General features: G+C 37.7%; 1 protein-coding gene across 7 annotated transcripts in view; it reads right to left on the minus strand.

The window, feature by feature from the left end:
• CCDC191 (coiled-coil domain containing 191) overlaps nucleotides 1-23,336 on the minus strand; it is a 96,015-nt gene that overhangs the window by 31,226 nt on the left and 41,453 nt on the right. For 5 of the 7 annotated variants that reach the window (XM_029939329.1, XM_029939326.1, XM_029939331.1 and 2 more), the window contains 5 exons: nucleotides 15,599-15,863; nucleotides 11,052-11,491; nucleotides 10,143-10,252; nucleotides 7,930-8,012; nucleotides 6,874-6,975 (listed from right to left, as the gene is read on the minus strand). In XM_029939329.1, coding sequence (XP_029795189.1) covers nucleotides 6,874-6,975; nucleotides 7,930-8,012; nucleotides 10,143-10,252; nucleotides 11,052-11,491; nucleotides 15,599-15,863 — 1,000 coding nt within the window. The remainder of the gene's footprint in view (nucleotides 1-6,873; nucleotides 6,976-7,929; nucleotides 8,013-10,142; nucleotides 10,253-11,051; nucleotides 11,492-15,598; nucleotides 15,864-23,336) is intronic. The other 2 variants (XM_029939327.1, XM_029939332.1) reach the window with 1 other exon arrangement.

The raw sequence follows: 23,336 nt of genomic DNA on the forward strand, positions 1-23,336 counted from the left end.
ATAACCACGGCAACAACTGACTTCAAATGTAGCCCAACTCCTGGATAGATTAACAGAAATCCCCACACTAAGGCCTATTCATCTTAGTTTCTATTGCTCTGTATAATAAGCCTAGCTTCCACCACCACCACCACCACCAACAAAGATATACCGAAAGATAAGCAACAAACACAGTCTAAAAAGACAAATAAATCTTTAGAATAAGACTCAGATTTAGAGGAGTTAAAACTACCTGAGAGGGAATTTTAAATAATTTATAATATTAAAGGCTCTAAAGGAAAAGTAGTCATTATTCAAGATCAGATAGGTAGTGTTAACAGAGATATGGGAACTGTAATTGTCAAATGAAAATGCCAGAAATCAAAACCATGGTAGCAGAAATGAAGAGAGCCTCATCACTGGACTTGATGTAACCAAGGAAAGAATCAGGTAACTTGAGGTTAGTAGAAATTACACAAACTGAAAAAGAAAGAGAAAAAAGAATATAAAACATAACAGAGCATCCAAGAGCTATGGGATAGTATCAAACCATTCAATGCAAGCAGAGCTGGAAATCCAGAAGGAAAAGAAAAAGAATGGGACAGGTGAAATATCTGAAGAAATAATGGGTAAATACATTCCAAAATTACTGACAGACACAAAGCCACATATCAAAGAAGCGTACAGAGCACCAAGCAAGGGAAACAAACAAATCACATTGGGACATATATTAAAACTGCTGAAAACTAAAGACAAAAAAAGGCACCAGGCAGCTGGGGGAAAAGAACCCACCTTATGTACTGGTATAGACTAAATGTTTGTGTCCTACCCCTGGATTCATATGGCTGTATGAATGGGGCTATATTTGGATATGGGGACTCTGAGGGACTAATTAAGGTAAAATGAGGTCCTAGAGGTAAGATTAGTTGTCTTTATAACTCACCCGAGAGCTCATATGCTGTCTCTCCCTTTCTCACTGGGAAAGGCCACAAGAGGACACAGTGAGAAGGTGGCCATCTACAAACCAGGAAGGGAGCCCCTACCAGAGACCCAGCATGCTGGCACCCTGATCTCGAATGTCCAGTCTACAGGACTGGCAACCCAAGTAGACTAACACACCTATGATAAAGGAACAAACATAAGAATTACTGCAAATTTGTCAGAAACCAGGCAAGCAAGAAGGCAACAGAATGACATAGGTAAAGTGTTGAAAGAAAAACTATCAACCCAGAATTCTATGACCTAGTGAAAATACCCTTTAAAAGTTAAGGAAAAATAAAAACTTTCTCAGGCAAACAAAATCTAAGGGAATTCACTACCAGCTGATCTACAAGAAATGTTAAAGGAGGTTCTTCAGGCAGAGGCAATATGATATATGTGTATATATATATATATATATAAGATCTTAGATCTACATAAAGAAATAAAGAACATCAGAGATCAAAGAAATAAATGTAAACTATAATCTTCAGCTTGTGTTTTAATTACACTAAAGTATAAACGTGTAAAGCAATAAAAGTAACAAGGTATTGGGTATTTATATTGTACATATAAAGGTACAATATATGACATATATGACAATAAAGATGAGAGAGAGAATCTTCCCCCTAAGATCTATAACATGGCAAGGATGTCTTCTCTCACTACTCCTATTCAATCTTACTCCAAATTCCTAGCTAATGCAATAAGGCAAGAAAAATAAAAAGTATACACATTGGGAAGGAAGAAATAAAACTGCCTTTATTGGCAGATAACATATAAAAAATTCCAAAGAATCTACAAAAAAACAAACAAATCCTTAGAACTAATAAGTGAGTTTAGCAAAGTTGCAGGATACAAGGTCAACATACAAAAATGAATAGTTCTTATTACTAGCAATGAATAAATCAAATTTGATTTAAAAAAACCCCTACCATTTACAATGGCACCAAAAAAGAAATACTTAGGTATATAAATCTAACAATATATATATGTATATATGTATATGTATATATATAAAAGAATGTGAAAAGTTATACAACAGTCATGAAACAGAGATCTAAATAAATGGAGAGATATACTATGCTCATAAAGACTCCATGTTGTTGATATCAATTCTCCCAATTTTATCTGCAGACTTAATACAATCCTGATCAAAATCTTAGCAAGCTTCTTTGTACATATTGATAAGATTAGTGTAAAACTTATATAAGAAGGCAAAGAGGAGCACCTGGATGACTCAGTTGGTTAAGTGTACAACTCTTCAATTCAGTTCAGGTCACGATCTCATGGTTTGTGAGTTTGATCCCCATACATCTTGTGCTCGCTTCCGCAGCACATATACTAAAATTGAACCCCATACATCAGGCTCTGCACTGACAGTGTGGAGCCTTCTTGGGATTCTTTCCCCCCCCCCCCCCCCCCCCCCCCCGTCTCTCTGTACCTCCTCTGCCCACGCTTTCTCTCTCTCAAAATAAACCTAAAAAATTTTTTTAAAAGGCAAAGAAACCAGAATAGCCAAATCACTCTGAAAAAGAAGAAATAAAGTCAAAGAATTCACAATGCCCAGTTTCAAGATTTACTATAAAGGTACAGCAATCAAAGACAGCAATTGGCAGGGGCATCTGGGTGGCTCATTCGGTTGAGCATCCGACTTTGGCTTGGGTCATGATCTTGTGGTTGGTGGGTTCGAGCCTGCACTGGGCTCTGTCCTGACAGCTCAGAGCCGAGAACCTGCTTCATATTATGTGTCTTTTTTTCTCTCTGCCCCTCCCCTGCTTGCACTCTGTCTCTCTCTCAGAGCTAAATAAACATTAAAAAAAAAAAAAGACAGCAATTGGCAAAGAAATATATGTAAAAAGGAATAGGACAGTATAGAGCCCAGAAATAGACTCCCACAAATACAGTCAACTGATTTTTGACAAAGGTATAAAGGCATTTAAATGGAGAAAAGAAAGCCTTCTCAATGATACTGAAAACTGAATGTCTATATGCAAAAAAAAAAATAAACTTATTACAAATGATACAAGGAGGTGGGGAAAAACAGAAGCTGACCTAAGTGACTAGAAAACCAAATTTTAATCAGAAACGGTAAGGTTAAAAACAAAAGGAACTGTATAAATACTGTATTCCAGTTGGTAAATTTTCTCATGGGGGTATGGGTAAACAGTTCTGAAACTGCTTCACACGTATACTGGATTTGAACAAATTAAGTAAATGCATGGTGAATTGTGGGAGCCAGAGAGGAAATTTACAGACAAACAAAAATGGAAGGGAAAATATAAATCATCTGATGTGAGATTAGAGCCAGGGACATTAGTGAACTTAGGTTTAGCTTAATGTTTACTTAGATGGATAGATACAGAAACAATTATAGATGTGTTCATGGTTTAACAAGCATTATGCATATGACCTAGCTCTCTCTGCTAAGGTGCTAGAATTAACGACATCCCACAAGTAATCCGTACCCTCACTGTCCAGATCTTGCTTTCCAAATACAATTTAGAACTAGGGCACCCTGGAGAAATGGCTGAGTCTAAGATTGAGGCAGTGAAAATACAAGATGAACAGTATTGGGAAATAAAATATCCCAAAATCAAAAAAGGAAGAGGGCATGTCAGAGCCAAAAGGAGCCAGAAGCCAACATTAAAGAGCTCCTGTAGCCAAAGAGGGAACAATTTGAGCAACAAAATAAATAATATTTTTATAACTCAAAGTATATAGAAAAGTGTATATAACTCAAAGTGTAAAATATATGTGAATCCACGCTGCTATAAATGATTGAATAAGCAAATGGAGAAAGAATACATCTTCCTCATAGAAGAATCTCAAATAATACTCCTCCCTTCAAGAGACAGAACTTAATTTTCACTCCTCTCTACCTTGGGAGTAGGTCAGACTTAATGAAGTTCCTCTAACGTAGAATGAAAAGGGAAAAATACTAACTTCAGAGTGGAGAAAGATGTCAAACACTGCATTAAACAAGTTATCAAAGTTCGTATCACCTGAGATAAGTCATCTTTATTTCATGTATCCCCTGCTATGAAATTAGGAGGGCGCTTTACTTAAATGGCATTCTTAAAACAAAACCCGTTAATTCCAGAAGAATTCTAAGAAAACTTCAGACCAACACAAATTGAGGAATAGTCTACAAAATACTTGATAGGTACTTCTCAAAATTGCCAAGGCCATAAAAAACAAGGAAAGACAAAGTGCTAGGGTTTGAATGTGTCTCCCCACCCGACCCCTGTTCATATGTTGAAATCCTAAGGCCCAAAGTGATGCAGTTAGAAATTGTGGCCTTTGGGAGGTGCATAGGCCATGAGGGTGGAGCCCCTGTGAAAGGGATGTGCTGTCATAGAAGAGACCCCACAAAGCTCCCTAGCTCTTTCTACTATGTGAAGACATAGCAAGAAGCTGGAAAAACTGGAAAAAAATCAGTGAAAAAATCTGAATAATGTCTGGTGTTAATAGTAATGTACTAATGTTGGTTTCTTAGTTTTGACAAACATACCATGGTAATATAAGATGATAACATTAAAGGAGAAACCAAAACTGAGTGAGGGTTATATGAAACTCCCTGTACTACCTTTGCAACTTTTTTGTAAGCCAAAACTCTTCCAAAATTAAAAGTTTATTTTTAAATAATGATGGGTATTAAAGAGGGCACTTGTAATGAACACTTGTTGTTGTATAAGTGATGAGTTACTAAATTCTACACCTGAAATGAGTATGTTAACATATTAGTAGTAATGCTCTATGTTAACTAGCTGTAACTTAATTAAAAGCTTGAAAAAAGAAAAAAAATGACCTTCAACATATAGTAGGTTTTGAAGAATTCTGAATGACAAGTGAAAATACTCAAGATAAACTCTTAAATGCAAAAAAGCAGATTAAAAACTATCTACACCTCCCACCCCCATTATCAATCTATTAAGGAGAGATGGTTAGAGAAAAAGAAGTAAACATACTGAAGTACTGAATAGCGCTCTTAGTGCTGAGCTCATAGATTAAAACATTTTTTTTGTGTGTTCTCAAATGTTCTACAATGAAGAGTCATATAAGATGTATTGACTTTAGGGGCACCTGACTTCGGCTCAGGTCATGATCTCAGTTTGTGAGTTCGAGCACCATGTCAGGCTCTGTGATGACAGCTCAGAGGCTGGAGGCTGCTTTGGATTCTGTGTCTCCCTCTCTCTCTGTCCCTCTCCTGCTTGCACTCTGTCACTGTCTCTCAAAAATGAATAAATGTTGAAAAATTTTTTTACAAGATGTATTGACTTTGTATCATTAAGTCTTTTTAATTTTACACCTGCAGTATTTAAGTTCTGGAAGAGCAATGAGAAGAGTAATGAGAGAGTCACTTACGGACTTTACTTCCTCTTCTGGGGAAGGAGTTAGTATGTTTTTGGTTGTTTGCAGGATAGTTGTATCATGTTAAGTAGAATAATGGTCTTGATGTCTTTATTTGGAGATCAATTATGGTTTAAGAAGATGTGTATGGGTGCCAAATTAGTAAGGGGTAGTTTTATGTGCTAACTTGAATGTGCCACAGGGTGCCTAGATGAAACATTTAGAGGTATGTCTGTGAGTGTGTTTTGGGATGAGATTAGCATTTGAATCCATGGACTTTGTAGACTGCCCTCCCAAGTGTGAGTGGGCATCGTCCAAGTAAGAATTTGCCTCCTTTTCCTTTCTGCCTGCTTGAGCTGGGACATTGGTCTGTCCTGCTCCTACACTGGAATTTATACCACCAATTCTCCTGGTTTCAGGCCTTCAGACTCAGGCTGGCATTACAGCACTGGCTTTCCTGGGTATACGGTTTACAGATGGCACACTGTAGGACTTCTCAGTCTCTATTATCATGTAAGCCAGGGGGCGCCTGGGTGGCTCAGTCGGTTGAGTGTCTGGCTTAGGCTCAAGTCATGATCGCACCGTTTGTGGGTTCAAGGCCTGTGTTGGGCTCTTTGCTGACAGCTAGCTCAGAGCCTGGAGCCTGCTTCAGATTCTGTGTCTCCCTCTCTCTCTCTGACGCTCCCCTGCTCACGCTGTCTCTCTCTCCCTCTCTCAAAAACAAATAAAACATTAAAAAAAAATCATGTGAGCCAGTTCCTCATACTAAATCTCTTCCTTATACATGTACCTTATTGCTTCTATTTCTCTGTATAATCATTAACACAATTTCCAATTTGAATCTCTTTTCTATGAAAATGTCTATAATATCCCCCAAATCTTCATAGGTCTTACCATATATGACTCTCTTGATCTCCTTTGGTCTTTGAGGCACAAGATAGCATATGCTGGACTATATTGTCTGACAGGTGTGCAATTTTAGGCCTTATCTTTCCAACTAGAACTTAATAATCTTGAAAATAAGAGTTTTATCTCTTATTTCTTCTGTGTATAATTTCCTCCATTTGTTCATTTATTTATCCATTCATCTATTCACTCATTCAACACACTTGCTGAGTTCATACTATATGCATACTATACAGCTAACCAATACAACAGTGAGCAATACCAGACTGCTCCCTTTAGTCTTGAGGAGATTTCAGTTTAGTTGAGGACGCTGAAATCAGTAAGACCACCACAAAATATATGCTTAATTACAAGTCCTGGTAATGTTTTAAAGGAAATATATTTCAGAGTCCATTAGGGGAACGTAACCTAACCTTGGGTGGAGAAGTGAGTGTACAAGACAAGAAAGACTAATCTGGAAGAAGTCACGTTTGAGCTGCGATCTGAAGAATGAGCAGGTTTTTGCTAAGGCAGAGAAAAAGGGTAGACGTGTGAGAAGAGTGTTCTGGTTGGAAGTTCTGAAATGGAAAAGGTGCACAAGGTCACGGTAATGCATACAATAGGCTTTAAGAGGCAGCTGACCAAACATTTGGTCAACATTTACAAATATTCACAAACCATTTTCTGTAGTCTCTTCTCTTCTCGTTTTCTCTTAAGCTGAGCTTCCTTTTCTTCTGCTTCCCTCTTCTGACGGTCCTCCTCTTGGGCCTGTAACTGGGCCTGGTCAAGATTAGAGTCAGTAAAAAATGGGAATGCTGTGTTTGTATGGAAATAAGATTTTTCATACTGAAGACAGTCAAGTATCTACCAAAGTGCCCACTCGTCCCTGTAAGAAGTCTTTCCTTCATGATAAAAGTAGAAAATCCAATCAACAGGTGGTCAGTTGTGTAACTTAAAAGTATCTCCAAAATAATCCTCTTCTACTCGGGACGGTAATACTAAGCAAGAAAAGAACATTACTTTTTCATAAAAAATGATTACGTTTTAGTTATTTTCACCTGTGAAACACTAGGTCCAAACTCTAAACAGTATAAGAAAAATTTCTTTCATTTCATAAACAAGAAACTCCCAAACTGTTGGAACTGTTTATTTTTTCTCACTAGGTACAAAATTTACTTTCGACAGTCTAGGTCACAACTGTGTATGATAGGAACTCCTCACCTTTGCAGCTTACCAGATCAGACACAAATCTAAATGTGCAGATCTCCCCACTTGCTGCCTGTCATCAACTTTTATAACATTTTCTTCCTGTTATACCAGTGGTGTTGCTGTTTTTTACTTTATTTTTCTAAAAATTTCAGAGTTCAGGCCAGTGGTAAAAAACTATTTCTAAAGTTGATCTATGGGCGCCTGGGTGGCTCAGTCGGTTAAGCAGCTGACTTCGGCTCAGGTCATGATCTCATGGTTCGTGGGTTCAAGCCCTACATCGGGCTCTGTGCTGACAGCTCAGAGCCTGGAGCCTGCTTCAGATTCTGTGTCTCCCTCTCTCTCTGCCCCTCCCCAACTCATGCTCTGTTTCTGTCTGTCTAAATAATAAATAAAAACATTAAAAAAAAAAGTTGATCTAGCTCTATTGTCTCAAAACACCTAACAAGCTGGGCTTTTTTTTTTTTTTTAATATAAAGACCTATATGAATCCTTTTTTTTTTGTCTGGGGTTTCATTCTTGATTTACCAATTTCTCCTCTTCTTGTTTTTTCTTCCTCTCTGCCAAGATCCGCCTACGTTCAGCTCGCTGAACTGCTCTCTCTTCCATGGCTAGAAAATAGTAACACAGCTTCAATATCAAAAATATAAGGAACACTGAAAAAAAATGTCTCCACATATTATAGCAAAATTTAGAGTTATTGTTAGGGTTTTCTTGCAGGTTGAGTGTTTACAACCTCAGAAACATTTATTTGCTTATAAACATATAAAATAAAAAATTCATGTAAAATATAAGTTGTAATTGTGATTTATAAATATATAAGTATATATATTACTTATATATCCCCTACAGGTTAAAGGCCTAAAATCCTATCCTCAGCAATGATGAACAATTTGCAAGTTATGTTTTTATTTACTTTTCTATTAGAATAAATGCTCACTGATTTAAATAAGATAATGTGCCTTGATGATATTTTTCTGACTGAAACCCAGAAACCAGATTTTTTTTAAGTGGCTTCATATCCAGCATGGAGCCCAATTCGGGGCTTGAATTTATGACTCTGAGATCAAGACCTGAGTTGAGATCAAGAGTTGGACACTTAACCAAATGAGCCACCCTAGAGCCCCCCAGAAACCAGAATTTTAATTTGATGATTTCTTTAATGGATGTAGAAAACTTTAAATACATCTGACACAGACTTTGACAGTACAATCAGTCCTCAAATCCTATTGGGTCTGCTACTTTTTCCTAAGTCGTCATATATATGTCTGTATATGAAACAACAATAACAAAGTAAAGTTTAGGGTCATGAAGAATACATTAAAATCTAGTTTTAAGGCCTGGAGAGATATCCAGATGGCAAGGAAATGGAATTGTACTAGGCATTTGGAGAATTGGCATCTGAGTGAATTCAAGTGTCAGACTCCTGTTCTTGACAGTCTATTAAATATCGATCCAAAAGAAGCAAATGTGCAAGATGGTCTGATAATAGGACTCTGTCATCAGCTGGGGCTTTTACAGGGAGACGGCGATGGGTGGGAGGAGTATCAAGTTCTGCCCACCTAAGTCAGCCGATGGTTACTTTTGGTTTCTTTTGCCGTGTTAGAGAGGAAAATTTTAAGTCCAACTTTCAAGAATTAATAAACGAAAAACTCACCAGGCTATTTCTTACGGATATTAAGTGTCTGCTTCGCTGGAAGAAGAATAGTGGGGGAGCTGCAGATGGCGGCAGTGAGGCTGGCTTTAAGGAGGCAGAAATAGACTAGAGGATTAAAGCGAGAGCCCTGAGGAGCAGAGTCTCTGGTAATAAGCGCTTTCCCCATGTTTTCCAGAGCAAATCATTAAAGACTACTTGAAAAGGAGCCTGTGGTTCTAAAATATGATAACTCCTTGATCCAAACAATAATTTTTTTAAAAATAAGCACACTGAACTGGGCATTTCCTGACCATCCTCAGTGGGAGACAAAGATGGCATAGACTGCTGTCCTGGCAGAGAGTCAATGCAAAGACTGCTACTTTCTTCACAGAAAGGAAGCGCTTCAAGCACAGTGTGCCTGCAGATGCCATCACTTCTTGTTAGGGCAGCTATCTTGCCGTTGGTGAAAAATCAGATTTACAAACCACAGTATAACTGAACTGCCAACGTGCCTACCTCTATATACAAACATATATTCAGTAAAGACAATCAGCAGATTCACTAGGCAGAGAATGCTTTTCTTCTCATAGCATTATTCAGTTTAAATGATTTCCACATGCATCAAAATGTTATTAATGCCTGGTTTATAGATTTCATTAGTTAAAGCCTACCATCAAGGCACAATAAGATGATGCAGTAACTTGACATGGATTGCTATATATGCATCAGTATTTTAAGGTTACCAATGTATAATGTCAGGTGATCTTTATCAGTGTTTGTTGTTAGCAGTTACTCAGAGTTTTCTCATTGGTTAAGTGTCCCATTTTCCTCCCACAATCCAAATCTCATTTACAGAAAGATGATACACCTTTCCGTTTTTGTTTTTGTTCTTTTTGTATTGGTTGGGAAGGTCAGAAAGTTTGGCAGAAGGGGCGGGAAAAAAGTTGTGGAACTCTCTGGTGCACTGGTCTTCTCACCTATCTACCTATCTTTGACCAGGTTCTGCCAAGTCTCAAAACCTAAGAGTTGCCGGGATTCAGTCCCAGCATATTCTATTTCAGGAAGGAAGACAGCCCCCACCAAATCACCACCAAGACCACCCTGCCTTTTAGTATGGGGTGGGGTGCCATCAGCTGCCTTGGGTTCCTTCTGGCTCCAGCAGGATTTTGGGAATCACTTCTACTGACATCAGTTCCAGGAGAAGCAACAGGCGAGCTGGGGGTTTAAAAAAAAAAAAAAAAGGAAAGAATTCAGATCGATAACCAGCTTTGTTCAAAACCCTCAAGCCTGAGGAACTCAAAGCACTTCACAAATTTTAATTTATCTTTACTCTCTAAGATGACTATGTATTATATCCACTCAATAAATTGGTGTAATGAGGTATGGAAAGACTGAGTGACTCTGTCTGCAATGTGAGTCAGGTGCTTGGACTCCCACCCCAGGGCTTCAAATCAATCGGTATCTATCACCCACTTCTTACCCTGCCATTTATCACATGTATTGAGTATGTCTCAAGCGTGTCTGAAACTACTGTATGTGGCTTTTGAGATATCTGGAATCTTATTTCAGGCTCAAAGATGTTTACTTTTACCCAAAACAACTACACATTTAAGCTATTTAGCCAGTCCAGGAGATGCTCCATTTGTACCTGGCAAATTGTCCAACCTGGCTTCTCAGGATGAAACATAATCAGAAACCCAGAAATCAAGTTAGAGGAGGCAAGGAAGCATTCTCTTTTACTGGTATAGCAACAGGGCTCCTCAGACAAAGACAGCCACAACACAAATGCCAACTGTATAACTCACAGGTAACCAGTGGAACCAAATATCTATTACCACCTGTCTAGTACTGATCACAGTGTACTGGGGCTTCTTTGTTTTGAGAGTACACAATAAAAGAAAGGGAGATATCAAGGAGCCTGGAAACTGGGCAAAGAAGTTCAGGGGCCTCTCAAACACCAGTGGAAAAAACCCAAATCATGAGTCCAAAAAGTGTTCTGATACAATGGACATACTTTGGAAGCACCTGGCAGGTTCTTTTAGGTTCTTTTTCTCTGGGGTTTGGCAGCTGGCAGCTCCGTGCATCGGTGACTGCGGCAGCCCTCTCTGCTGCCCACCGAGCCTCTGCTAACCGCTGGCTTTCCTTCAGCTCCAGAATTGTTTTCTGTTGTTCCTGAAGTTTCTTCTTTTGCTTTTCAATCAACTGTTGCTGGAGGACATGGCGGTTGCAGAAATGACCCACGCACATGGATTTTGCTTTCCGGCTGGTGGTTCTGATCTTGTTGCTGCCAGGCTGCTGGGACGGCTCAACATCCTGGGTCTCATGCTGCTTATTGTCAGATGCATTCAAAGGGACATGCAAGCTGCTCTTTGTTGGTCTTCCTAGGTGAGAGCTGGGTAGGCAATCACTGCTCTCTGAGGGAGGCTTTTCCCACAAAGGCAGCCCACCAGTCACCTGAGAGAGAAGGAGCATGTTACAGTTCAGCTACTTAAAGGACTACGTTGAGGAGACCCAACCTCATCTAGTCAGCCCTGTTTGGTTCAATGACACAACTGCCCTGTGCTCTTGGCCCGGCTATCTCAGAGGCCACCAGCCCTAAAAGCTCGGTGAGCTATTCTCACAATGTGCACCGCTGCTCCCCACGGAAACTCAGTGGGCGAGTGGCTACCGCTGTACAAACCAATGCCATGGACCAGGACATTTACAGTAAGCAAACTGTGTTCGCAGAAATTTCTAATTTGGATAATTCATTTGTCAGTTAGGCAGGATTATTCCAGATATATATTCCAGGAATTTTAATCTGTGTGAATTAACTCCGAATTTTGCGGCAAAGGATATATTCTCCCTCAAGAATGTCTGAAAATGGGGCACCTGGGTGGTTCAGTCAGTTGAGTGTCTGACTTTGGCTCAGGTCATGATCTCACACTTTGTGGGGTGGAGCCCCGCATCGGGCTCTGTGCTGACAACTCAGAGCCTGGAACCTGCTTCAGATTCTGTGTCTCCCTCTGTCTGCCTCTCCCCCATCTTGTGCTTTTATTCTCTCAAAATTAAAGAAATAAACATTAAGAAAAAAAATTAAATAAAAAAGAATGTTTGAAAACCAACAAATACCTTTACAAATCAATAACAGCTCTGTTCTCTCAATGTCCTTCTTGCCACTAATAAAGTAATCACAGGGTATGTATGTATGTTATTTATTCACTCATTTATTCATTCATTTTCAGGATCAAAGCCTGGATTAAAGTCTATAGACTCCAGCTATTCCCAGACTATCTATGGGAAATATTTGCAAGCCTATGATCACTGGGTAAATACCTGCATTACATAATAATAATTATAATATCAATAATATAATATTTTAACATATGGGTTAATAGTTTTCAAAGCTTTATCACATACCTGATCTCATTCAACAGACTGAGATATCATACTTATTATTAGTTCATATAATAAGTTCTATATAGAGGGGGAGGAAACAGAATTCTAAATCAGAAAAACCAATCCTGACCAAAATAACACATAATTAAAATGTCTCTTCCAGAATGTCTCTTCTAGGTTCTGTGGTCTGACCAGTTTTTGATTCTGCCATCTGCAATGGACAGGGAGAAAAATACTATGAACTGTCTTATATCTTACAAGCTTTTAGCTGTAAGAGGGGACCATACTAGATATTCTTCATGATGATGGAAATATTTCCTATAGACATAGCTAGAGTAAAAAATGTGATATATGGAAACTATGACATGTTAAAAGACTAAAAAATAACCTTCTATTTCAGAAATGTCAGTAGATACTTATTTGTGAGAACATCTGCGTAAGTTATTGAGCATCAAGCAGGGTATATGTTTTAGGCCCTTTTAAACTTTGTAATAAGAGTGCATTATTAACCCAGCAAGACTGTAAAAGCCTTGGGTACAGTAAAAAGATTTCTTTTGGATCACAGTAACTTTTCAAGGTAAAAATAAGAGAATGAAAGAAAGCTTAATGGTACAGACTGTGCTACAATAGGACTGAACAGGCTGGTGTAATTAGCAAAAATCATCTATAAGCTAACGGATAATTTTGAAAAATTTCAAGGTATAATGTATGCATTTGTGGTACATGAGTCCTTATGATTGTAAAATTAGTAAGCATCTAACTAAAGATTTTATATTTTATTTGATCATGTTATATTCTACACTCTGGAAAGAAAATAGAGTTTATCTACCCCACAGGGTCTATTATATCCTTTTATTTTCACTTGCTTTATTTTTTTATAATATCCTTTCTTGACAAAATCTTTTTCAGAGTTATTGATTTCAGAGATTTAAGGCTTTTATTTCTTTTTATTTCTTACATATATATAGTAAGAAAATTACACATAGTAATTTTTCTGTTTTATGCAAATAAAAAATACTTTGTTGTCTTTTCTAAATTTAAAGATAACAACAGTGTAACTTTGTAAAGCAAAAGGTTCCACACAGCTGTTTCTTAAGGTAGAAGAATCTCTTGGGTCTCAATGGAAGTTAAATTATCTAACTGGCATAAAGGTAGATAAACTGCCTAGGGGAAGGGACCAAAATGTTACATAAGCCCCAATAAGCATCCTCATGATAACCCTTTGCTGAAAGACTAGGCTTAAATTAAAACCAGCCTACTTCCTGGCAGAAATCAGGGTAAAAAACAAGACCGGGGCCCCTTTGGTGCCCAGTTTATTGTACATGTCTGAGTTATGTGGAAGATGGGACTGGCCTGGGGTGGAGGGGAGGTGGTAGAGGACCTTCCCCAAAGGGCTTCTCAAATATGACAAGTGCAATTATGAAAGAAAAAACTGATAGGATTCCCTCTATAAAAGCTTAACTCTGTATAGTACCAAACATCAAAACTTACCCAAAAGGACAAATGAAAACAATGAAAAAAACTTTTGCAAGATATGTCATGATAAAAGCATCAGTAGTCTAATATATAGAGCTCTACAAATAAGAAAACTATATATAATCAAACAGAAAAATGTATAACAGCACGAAGAGACAAGTCATTATCTCCATTTTCACATACACATATACATAAATGGTCATTACAAAAAATGTTTAACCTCACTAATAATAAAAATGCAAATGTTGAAGCAATAATAAGATGAAAATATTTTACCTATCAACTTAGCAAAAATGAAAAATGTGTTACTTGACAGGAAAACAGGCATTTCTTTGGCACAACCTTTGTGGAAGGGCAATTTGGTAATAGTCTTTAAAACGGGCATTCTGTTTTTAGGTATTTGTCCTAGGTAAAGCATTTAAGAAAAATGGATGCATGCAAAGATTTAGTTACAACAATGTTCACTGCAGCACTGTTTACAATAGGGGCAAACTGGAAACAACTTCAATGTCCAGCGATAGAGAAAAAGGTAAACAGATTCAAGCTTAGGGCTGACCGTAGAGTATCTACAGCCATTACAGACGATGGCACAGAATGGCAGTGCTTAACCAAGGGGTAGTCATTAGGGTCACCAGTAAAACCTGAAAAAAATCTACAGGTGCCCCACAACCAGAAATTCTGATTTAACAGGTCTCATTTGTGGTTTACTCTCAATTGAGAACTACTGTTGCAGAAGGAGATTTAGTGGCATAGAAAATTCTCATGTTGGGGCACCTGGGTGGCTCAGTCGGTTAAGGGTACAACTTTGGCTCAGGTCATGATCTCAAGGTTTGTGGGTTCAAGCCCCGCATCGGGTTCTGTGCTGACAGCTCAGAGCCTGGAGCCTGCTTCAGATTCTGTGTCTCCCTCTCTCTCTGACCCTCCCCTGCACATGCTCTGTCTCTGTCTCTAAGATAAAAACCTTTAAAAACTTCTCATGTTATGTTATAAAATTATGAACCATTTTTTAGAAAACAGAATAGTTATAGTTATTAAGAAGGAAAAAATGGCCTTACCTCCTCTGTATTATGTATTATGAAAAACTAGATATCTTTAATAAGTTGAAGAAAATTTAAAAGTAAAATAAAATATTAAAGAGAAAAATTTGGATATGCCTAAATAGAGAAAAGACTATATAGCCGTATTTCAACACGTTATTATTGGTTATCTCCAGGTGACAGAATTATAGGCCACTTTTCTTTTTCCTCTCTCATTTTCTCCTATCAAATTACCATAATTAACACATGATTTTCTTATTAGGAAAAAACTTTACCACCACACACACACACACACACACACACACATATATATGTCACAAGTTCATTTAGAAAGTAAATGTCTGATAACCAAGTAAGAGGAATTCAAAAGGTATAAACAATGCTTTATCTTTGTGAAATAGTCTTTCAGTTGTATTAAATTCCCTCTCTATGTTATGTCCCCACCAAGTCTCATCTATACCAAAGTTTATATGTGATATATAAAAATTCAATTCAAGAAAATAAACACTGACTGAAAGGTAACCTTTGTGCACTGTGAACAGCTTTCATCTTTTAGACAGTCCAGGCAAGGCAATCTGACAGTGGCTAATATATCCCAGGCTATCCAAGTGCAGAGCTCAGATGCCAGTGTTTAATACGGAGAAGACCGAGCAAAGGAACAACACCGTACCTCTCCATTTCTTGCGGGTGCATCCACCATGGCTGCTGCCTCCTCAAGTAGACTGATGCCAGGTGACCCATCTGTGCTGAGTTTCCCTAGTGATGCTGCCTTCAGCAGCTCATTCATCCTCTTCCTGGTTTCCTCCTTTGTTCGAGCCAGCTCTCTCTTTACCATCTCTGCATGATGCCAATGCTGCCATTCTGTAAAGCGGTGTCGGAGAACTTGTTTCCGGTTATACTCAGCGGCCAGCTGTTGTTTTCTAAGCAACAAAGTTCTTCGGTTAAAAAGAAGCCATTTATTAGTTGATAATATCAATGAGACCTTAGCTCTGGCTTATCTTCTTCTTTAAGCTAAATGGAATCGCTTTACCAATTCCCTGTGCAAAAGGTCTGCTAGTAGAGGGCATTAGCACCTGAAGACATTACCTCAGAAGAAGGAATTCTATCATGTCACAAAGACATATTACATTTTTTAAATTACCATAAAATAGTAAAGCAAAAAGAACAGGCATATAAAGGACTATGTTTTTTTAAGTTTATTTATTTTGAGAGAGACAGAGCTACCACGTGTGCAAGAGAGTGGCAGAGAGGCTGACAGAGGAGGGAGGGAGAGGATCCCGAGTAGGCTCTGTGCTGTGAGCATGAGCCCGACTCGGTGCTTGAATTCAAGACCATTAGATCATGACTTCAACCGAAATCAAGAGCTGGATGCTTAACTGACTGAGCCACCCAGGAGCCCCTAAATAACTACTTTTCAAAAGATGAATGCATGAGGGAGACTTCAGCTATGCTTGCAAATGAAGACAGGTTTGAGAGAAAGGGAATGGAACAAGATTTAACAAGTGAACTGTCAATAACAAATTAAGTATAAGACTTACAAAAGTCAATATGTAACCAAGAGGGTGGATTTTGTGAAAGAACTGGATCAGACACAGGATTTCTAAAGAGAAGGATTCATTTACCAAATCCTTAAACTGAATGAATGAAAACACTGCCTTGCTAAACCCTAGAAAAATGTAAAAGGTGAGTCAGAGATAAGGCACTTGCCCTCCTGGAACTCATTCAGAATCTAGTAATGAGTCTGGTTCATTCTCTTTCTAAGGAAGACCTTATTTTGATTCCAAGATACTTGATGACATTAGGAGACACCACTGAGTGGAGTTGAGAAATGCCTGCTACATTCCCTTCCCAAAGGGGATCTCCATTAAGAGACATTTTTGTGGCAGCCATTTGAGAATTCAGGCATGGAGGTCACTGAGTGCTATCTATAAGTGGATGACTGTCCCTGAATAAGTAAGCTACAGAGTTTGGAACTTATATTGTATCAGGGGTCAGTTTTGAGGCTTAAAATCTATTATTTAGATACCTACTTGATTTTATCTTGTAAAAGTGACCTGAATATGTTCTAATTCTATTTGCATACTCATTTCTATTGAACATCCATAATGCTTAACTTTCCTCACAGACTCTTTGGGGTTACATTAAAAAAAAAATCACAGTTCTTAAGTCAATGAGTCAGGAGAATATTTCTAGAGTTCTTAAATGTTTAAGTGACTTTTAAATCATTTTTGACTGGCACCTACAGTAAGAAAAACGTTACACTGTGATGACCCAATATACAAGTTTATAGGTATATGGGTATGTTCGAAACAAAAATCTATATAATTAAAACAAAATTTTCACCAAACAAGATCTACCCTTACTACCAGAGGTGCATTCTGACACTTCTGATCCATTCCATTTCTTTAAAAAACAGGTCATCTTGAGTCTGATTTCAGGTCCCATTAATGGGTTAAAACCCTTAGTTTGAAAAAGACGGTTCTAGAGTCATAGAATTTAACCTATGTCAGAGGAACTGGATGAAATAACCAATTAGTGAGAGTAGAGTCCATTGAAATAATGAAATTCAGGATAAACACTAACAAAAACTCTGCCAACAGTGAATTTCATTGTATTTAATTGCTTCCTTTTCCTATATTAATGGTAGGTACTCAATATTTGATTAACAGACTGATGTTTTTGTAATAAAAGTACAATATAGGTGATAATATAAACATTTACATATGAAATTTAGTTTGATGGAAATAAATTCTCTAATATGGGACTGAATAACCTTGAAATAAAATTTTAGAGGAAATAAGGATGATAATCAGGTAGCAATGCAGGTAAGAAAAAAAACTCCAAAAAATGCCAATGTTTAAATAGTGAAAGAAATAGAAAGCCTATAGCACTTTTCTTAAGTAAGTGAAAATTGTACATTTCCACTGGACAGCAGAGGTATATTGCTCTGTCTGATTAATGTGAAATTCAATTTACATCAATCTGCTCAGGAAGGGGGGAGTGTGAAATCTACCTGATGTGTTAATTTCATGTTTTTATAGCATAAACAGCCAAAAATGCTCTAGGATTCTGACTGTCATGGGAGAGGTTATTTTGACACTTTACAGACAAAAGAAAAATATTTCTGCAAGTATAAGAAAAAGACTAAACAGTAAGAAAATGGGTAAAAATTACATGTTCACCATAGTGCTTAGAGGCCATTCTATAATGACCACGTAGGGGATTTCAAAGTGTGTTTGAGGGCTGTGATGGCAGAGGAGACATGCAGGAGGTAGGGATCCAGAGACAAGGCTGGCTTTACTCCTGTGCCTCTGCAGTCCACTTCAGCGTGACAGAATTCCAAATAAGCTAATTTCTATACTTTTTAAAAGATTAACACAAAAAACATAAATATTTCTGAAAATGAAAAATCACTTATATGTCTCAAAACCTCAATCCAATGAAATACTTAAGTATGCTAACCAAAAGAAATGGTTTCAGACACAGTTCCCAACTAATCATAAAATGAAGGACAGAGTTCCCTTTGGAAAACATCCTGTCCCAATATGCTTCCAAGCTGAAATCTGGAAATTTCTGGCAATGAGTATATAAATTGATCATCACACTTACATAACTGCATGCACAGAAGGCTGTCTCTAAAGACCAAATATAATGGAAAAACCTCCATTTTCCTTCCCATGTAGGGAAGAATCCAGTTATTCCCCACTGTTTGTCACCTGTGTATCTTTACCTTTTCAGAGAATACCTTACTTCTGGCACTCTAGTCACCAAACGTGTGGACACTTTCCCCCACACCGCAAGAAATTCTCGGACACCCAGCAGGGTATCCAAGAACTCTACTCAATTCTAACACCATCCACCAGAAGACTGTCAGATCCCACACATTAAGGGCTCAATCCCCTAAGGCTCTCCCCCAACTCCTCCTACCACCTTCTACCAGTCACAAGGTTATCTATCACCTGTGTTTTTTGATCACTTGGCTATAGACTGTAGATTCCAACCACCCCTCCTTGGGTTTGATTAATTTGCTAGAGTAGCTCACAGAACTTTGGGAAACATTTATGTTTACCAGATGAAGAATACCAATGAACAGCCAGATGAAGAGATACATAGGGTGAGGTCTGAGAGGGTCCTAAGCACAAGAGCTTCTGTCTCCATGTATCTGGGGAGTCAATGTGGGTGTGTTCACCTGCCTGGAAGTTCCCTGAACCCTGTATTTTAGAGATTTTATGAAGGCTTCATGGTGCTATGATTGATATTAAATCATTTCAGCCTTTCTTCTTTTTCAAGAGAATGGGGGGCGATATAGAACACAAAATTGCAGAGAATAATGAAGCAGAAAAAAAGAGGGAAATGAAGGCAATAGAGCACATTACAAGAACTGGAGAACTTAGTGACTTATTAAAAAGGAATAACATCTGAATCAGAGGAGTCCTAGGAGATGAAGAGAGAGAAACAGGGGTAGAAAGTTTTTATGTGAGCAAATTATAGTGGAAAACTTTCCTAATCTGTGGAAAGACACAGACATCAAAATCCAAGAAACACAGAGAAATCCCATTAGATTAAGCAAAAACCGACCATCAAATTCACAAAATATACAGACAAGGAGAGGATTATGAAAGCAGCAATGGAAAAAAGTCCTTAACCTATAAAGGAAGACAGGTCAGGTTCACAGCAGACCTATCCACAGAAACTTGTCAGGCCAGAAAGGAGTCGCAGGATATATTCAGTGTGCTGAATGAGAAAAAAATATGCAGCCAAGAATTCTATAGCTGGCAAGGCTGTCATTCAAAACAGAAGGAAAAATAAAGAGTTTCCCAGATGACAAAAACTAAAGTAGTTTATGACCTAAACCAACCCTGCAAGAAATTTTAAGGGGGACTCTCTGAGGGGAGAAAAAAAATGACACAAAACAAAAAAAGACCCAAAGTAACAAGGACTAGAAAGGACCAGAGAACACCACCAGAAACTCCAACTCTATGGGCAACACAATGGCAATAAATTCATATCTTTCAGTACTTACTCTAAATGTTAATGGATTAAACGCTCCAATCAAAAGACATAGGATATCAGAATGGATAAGAAAAGAAGATCCATCTATATGCTGTTTGCAAGAAACCCATTTTAGACCTAAAGACACTTTCAGTATTTATGTCTAAAGTAAGGGTATAGAGAACCATCTATCATGCTAATGGTCACCAAAAGGAAGACTGAATAACTATACTTATATCAGACAATCTAGATTTTAAAATAAAGACTGTAACAAGAGATGAGGAAGGGCATTATATCATAACTAAGGGGTCTATCCACCAAGAAGAGCTAACAATTATAACCATTTATGCCCCCAACATGAAAGCACCCAGATATACAAATCAATTAATCAAAAACATAAAGAAACACATTGATAATAATACCATAATAGTGGGGACTTCAACACCCCACTTACAGGAATGGACAGATCATCCAAGCAGAAAATCAACAAAGAAACAATGGCTTTGAATGACACACTGGACCAGATGGACTTAACAGATATATTCAGAACATTTCATCCTAAAGCAGCAGAATACACATTCTTCTCCAGTGCACATGTAATGTTCTCCAGAAGAGATCACATACTGGGAAACAAACCAGCCCTCAACAAGTACAAAAAGATTGAGATCATACTGTATATATTTTCAGACCACAACACTATGAAACTCAAAATCAACCACAAGAAAAAATGTGGAAAGATAACAAATATTGGAGACTAAAGACCATTCTACTAAAGAATGAATGGGCTAACCAAGAAAGTCTCTTCAGCAAAGTGAAGGTGTTGGGAAAACTGGACAATAACATGTAAAAGAATTTAGAAGAACGAACCTGGAACACTTTCTTATACCATACCTAAAAATAAACTCAAAGTGGATGAAAGACCTAAATGTAAGACAAGAAGCCATCAAAATCCTAGAGGAGAAATCAGGCAAAAATCTCTTTGACCTTGGCCAGAGCTGCTTCTTACTCAACATGTCTCAGGAGGCAAGGCAAACAAATGCAAAAATGAACTATTGAAACTGCATCAAGATAAAAAGCTTCTGCATGGCAAGGGAAACAATCAGCAAAATTAAAAGGCAACCAACAGAAAGGGAGAAGATATTTGCAGTATCTTCTAATATCAGATAAAGAGTTAGTATCTAAAATCTATAAAAAACTTATCAAACTCAGCACCCAAAAACCAAATAATCCAGTGAGGAAATGGGCAAAAGACATGAATAGACACTTATCCAAGGAAGACATCCAGATAGCTAAGAGACACATGAAAAGATGTTCAAAATCACTCATCAGGGAAATACAAATCAAAACAACAATGAGATACCACCTCACACCTGTCAGAATGACTAAAATTAACAACTCAGGCAACAACAAATGTTGGCAAGGATGAGGAGAAAGAGGAACCCTTTTGTACTACTGGTGGGAATGCAAATTGGTGCAGCCACTCTGGAGAACAGTATGGAGGTTCCTCAAAAAATTAAAAATAGAACTATATTACAACCCACCAATTGCATTACTAAGTATTTATTCAAAGGATACAAGTGTGCTGTTTTGAAGGGGACATGCACTCCAATATTTATAGCAGTGCTACCGAATGGCCAAATTATGGAAAGAGCCCAAATATCCACTGACTGATGAATGGATAAAGAAGATGTGGTAAACATATACAATGGAATATTACTTGGCAATAAAAAAGAATGAAAAATTTTTTAATGAAATCTTGCCATTTGCAACAACATGGATGGAACTAGAGTATGTTACACTAAGTGAAATTAGACAAATTTCATATGACTTCACTAATATGTGGAATTTAAGACACAAAACAGATGAACATAAGAGAAGGGATGCAAAAATAATATAAAAAAGGATCAGGACAAACCATAAGAGACTCTTAAATACAGAGAACCAACTGAGGGTTACTGGAGGGGTTTTGGGTGAGAAGATGGGCTAAATGGGTGAGGGGCATTAATGAGGACACTTGTTGGGATGAGCACTGGGTGTTATATGTAGGGAATGAATCACTGGATTCTATTCCTGAAATCATTATTGCACTATATGCTAACCTGTATTTAAATTTGAAAAAATTAAAAAATTAATAATAAAAAAAGAAAATCAAAAGAAGAGAAAAATAAGATAAAAACAGAGAGGGAGGCAAACCATAACAGACTCTTAAATACAGAGAACAAACTGAGGGTTGCTGGAGGGGAGGTAGGTGAGGGAATGGGCTAAATGGGTGATGGGCATTAAGGAGGGCGCTTGTTCAATCTACACATTCAATGCAATCCCAATCAAATATGCACCAGCATTCTTCTCAAAGCTAGAACAAACTATCCTAAAATTTGTATGGAACCACAAAAGACCCCAAATAGCCAATGTAATATTGAAAAGAAAACCAAAATGGGAGGCATCACAATCCCAGACTTTAGCCTCTACTACAAAGCTGTCATCATCAAGACAGTATGGTATTGGCACAAAAACAGACACATAGACCAATGGAATAGAATAGAGAACTCAGAACTAGACCCACAAATGTATGGCCAATTAATCTTTGACAAAGCAGGAAAGAGTATCCAATGGAAAAAAGCCTCTTTTTTTTTGAAGATAGAATAAAAATATATTGTATTTATCACTTTGTAAAAATATTTACCCAGTTTTGTTTAGTTTTTCCACAACTCATGATGTAGTTAAACAATCTTCATTTCAGTGGCCCTGTATAGATCAATCCCTGTTACTATAACTCTCATTTCAAGTGGTATCTCTAAAGCCTCACCTGCTCTTCATGCATGGACAGGTCTTACACAGACACAACATTCATTTGCATCCCTCCATTGGGTTTAAAGGTCAGCTCCAGTAATTTAAACATAATTATGAAAAAAGCCTCTTTAACAAGGTGGTGCAGGGAGAGCTGGAGAGCAACATGTAGAAGAATAAAACTAGACCACATTCTTACACTGTACACAAAAATAAACTCAAAATGGATGAAGGATCTGAATGTGAGACAGGAAACCATCAAAACCCTAGAGAAGAAAGCAGGAAGTAACCTCCTTGACCTCAACCGCAGCAATTTCTTACTTGACACATCCCCAAAGGCAAGGGAATCAAGAACAAAAATGAACTATTGGGACCTCTTCAAGATAAAAAGCTTCTGCATGGCAAAGGAAACAATCAACAAAACTAATAGGCAATCAACAGAATGGGAAAAGATAGTTGCAAATGACATATCAGATAAAGGGTTAGTGTCCAAAATCTATAAGGAACTCACCAAACTCCACACCTGAAAAACGAGTAATCAGTGAAAAAATGGGCAGAAGCCATGAACAGACACTTTTCCAAAGAGGACATCCAGATGGCCAATACACACATGAAATGATGCTCAGCAT

The sequence above is a fragment of the Suricata suricatta genome, chromosome 5, assembly GCF_006229205.1.
Source record: "Suricata suricatta isolate VVHF042 chromosome 5, meerkat_22Aug2017_6uvM2_HiC, whole genome shotgun sequence".
NCBI classification, from domain to species: domain Eukaryota; kingdom Metazoa; phylum Chordata; class Mammalia; order Carnivora; family Herpestidae; genus Suricata; species Suricata suricatta.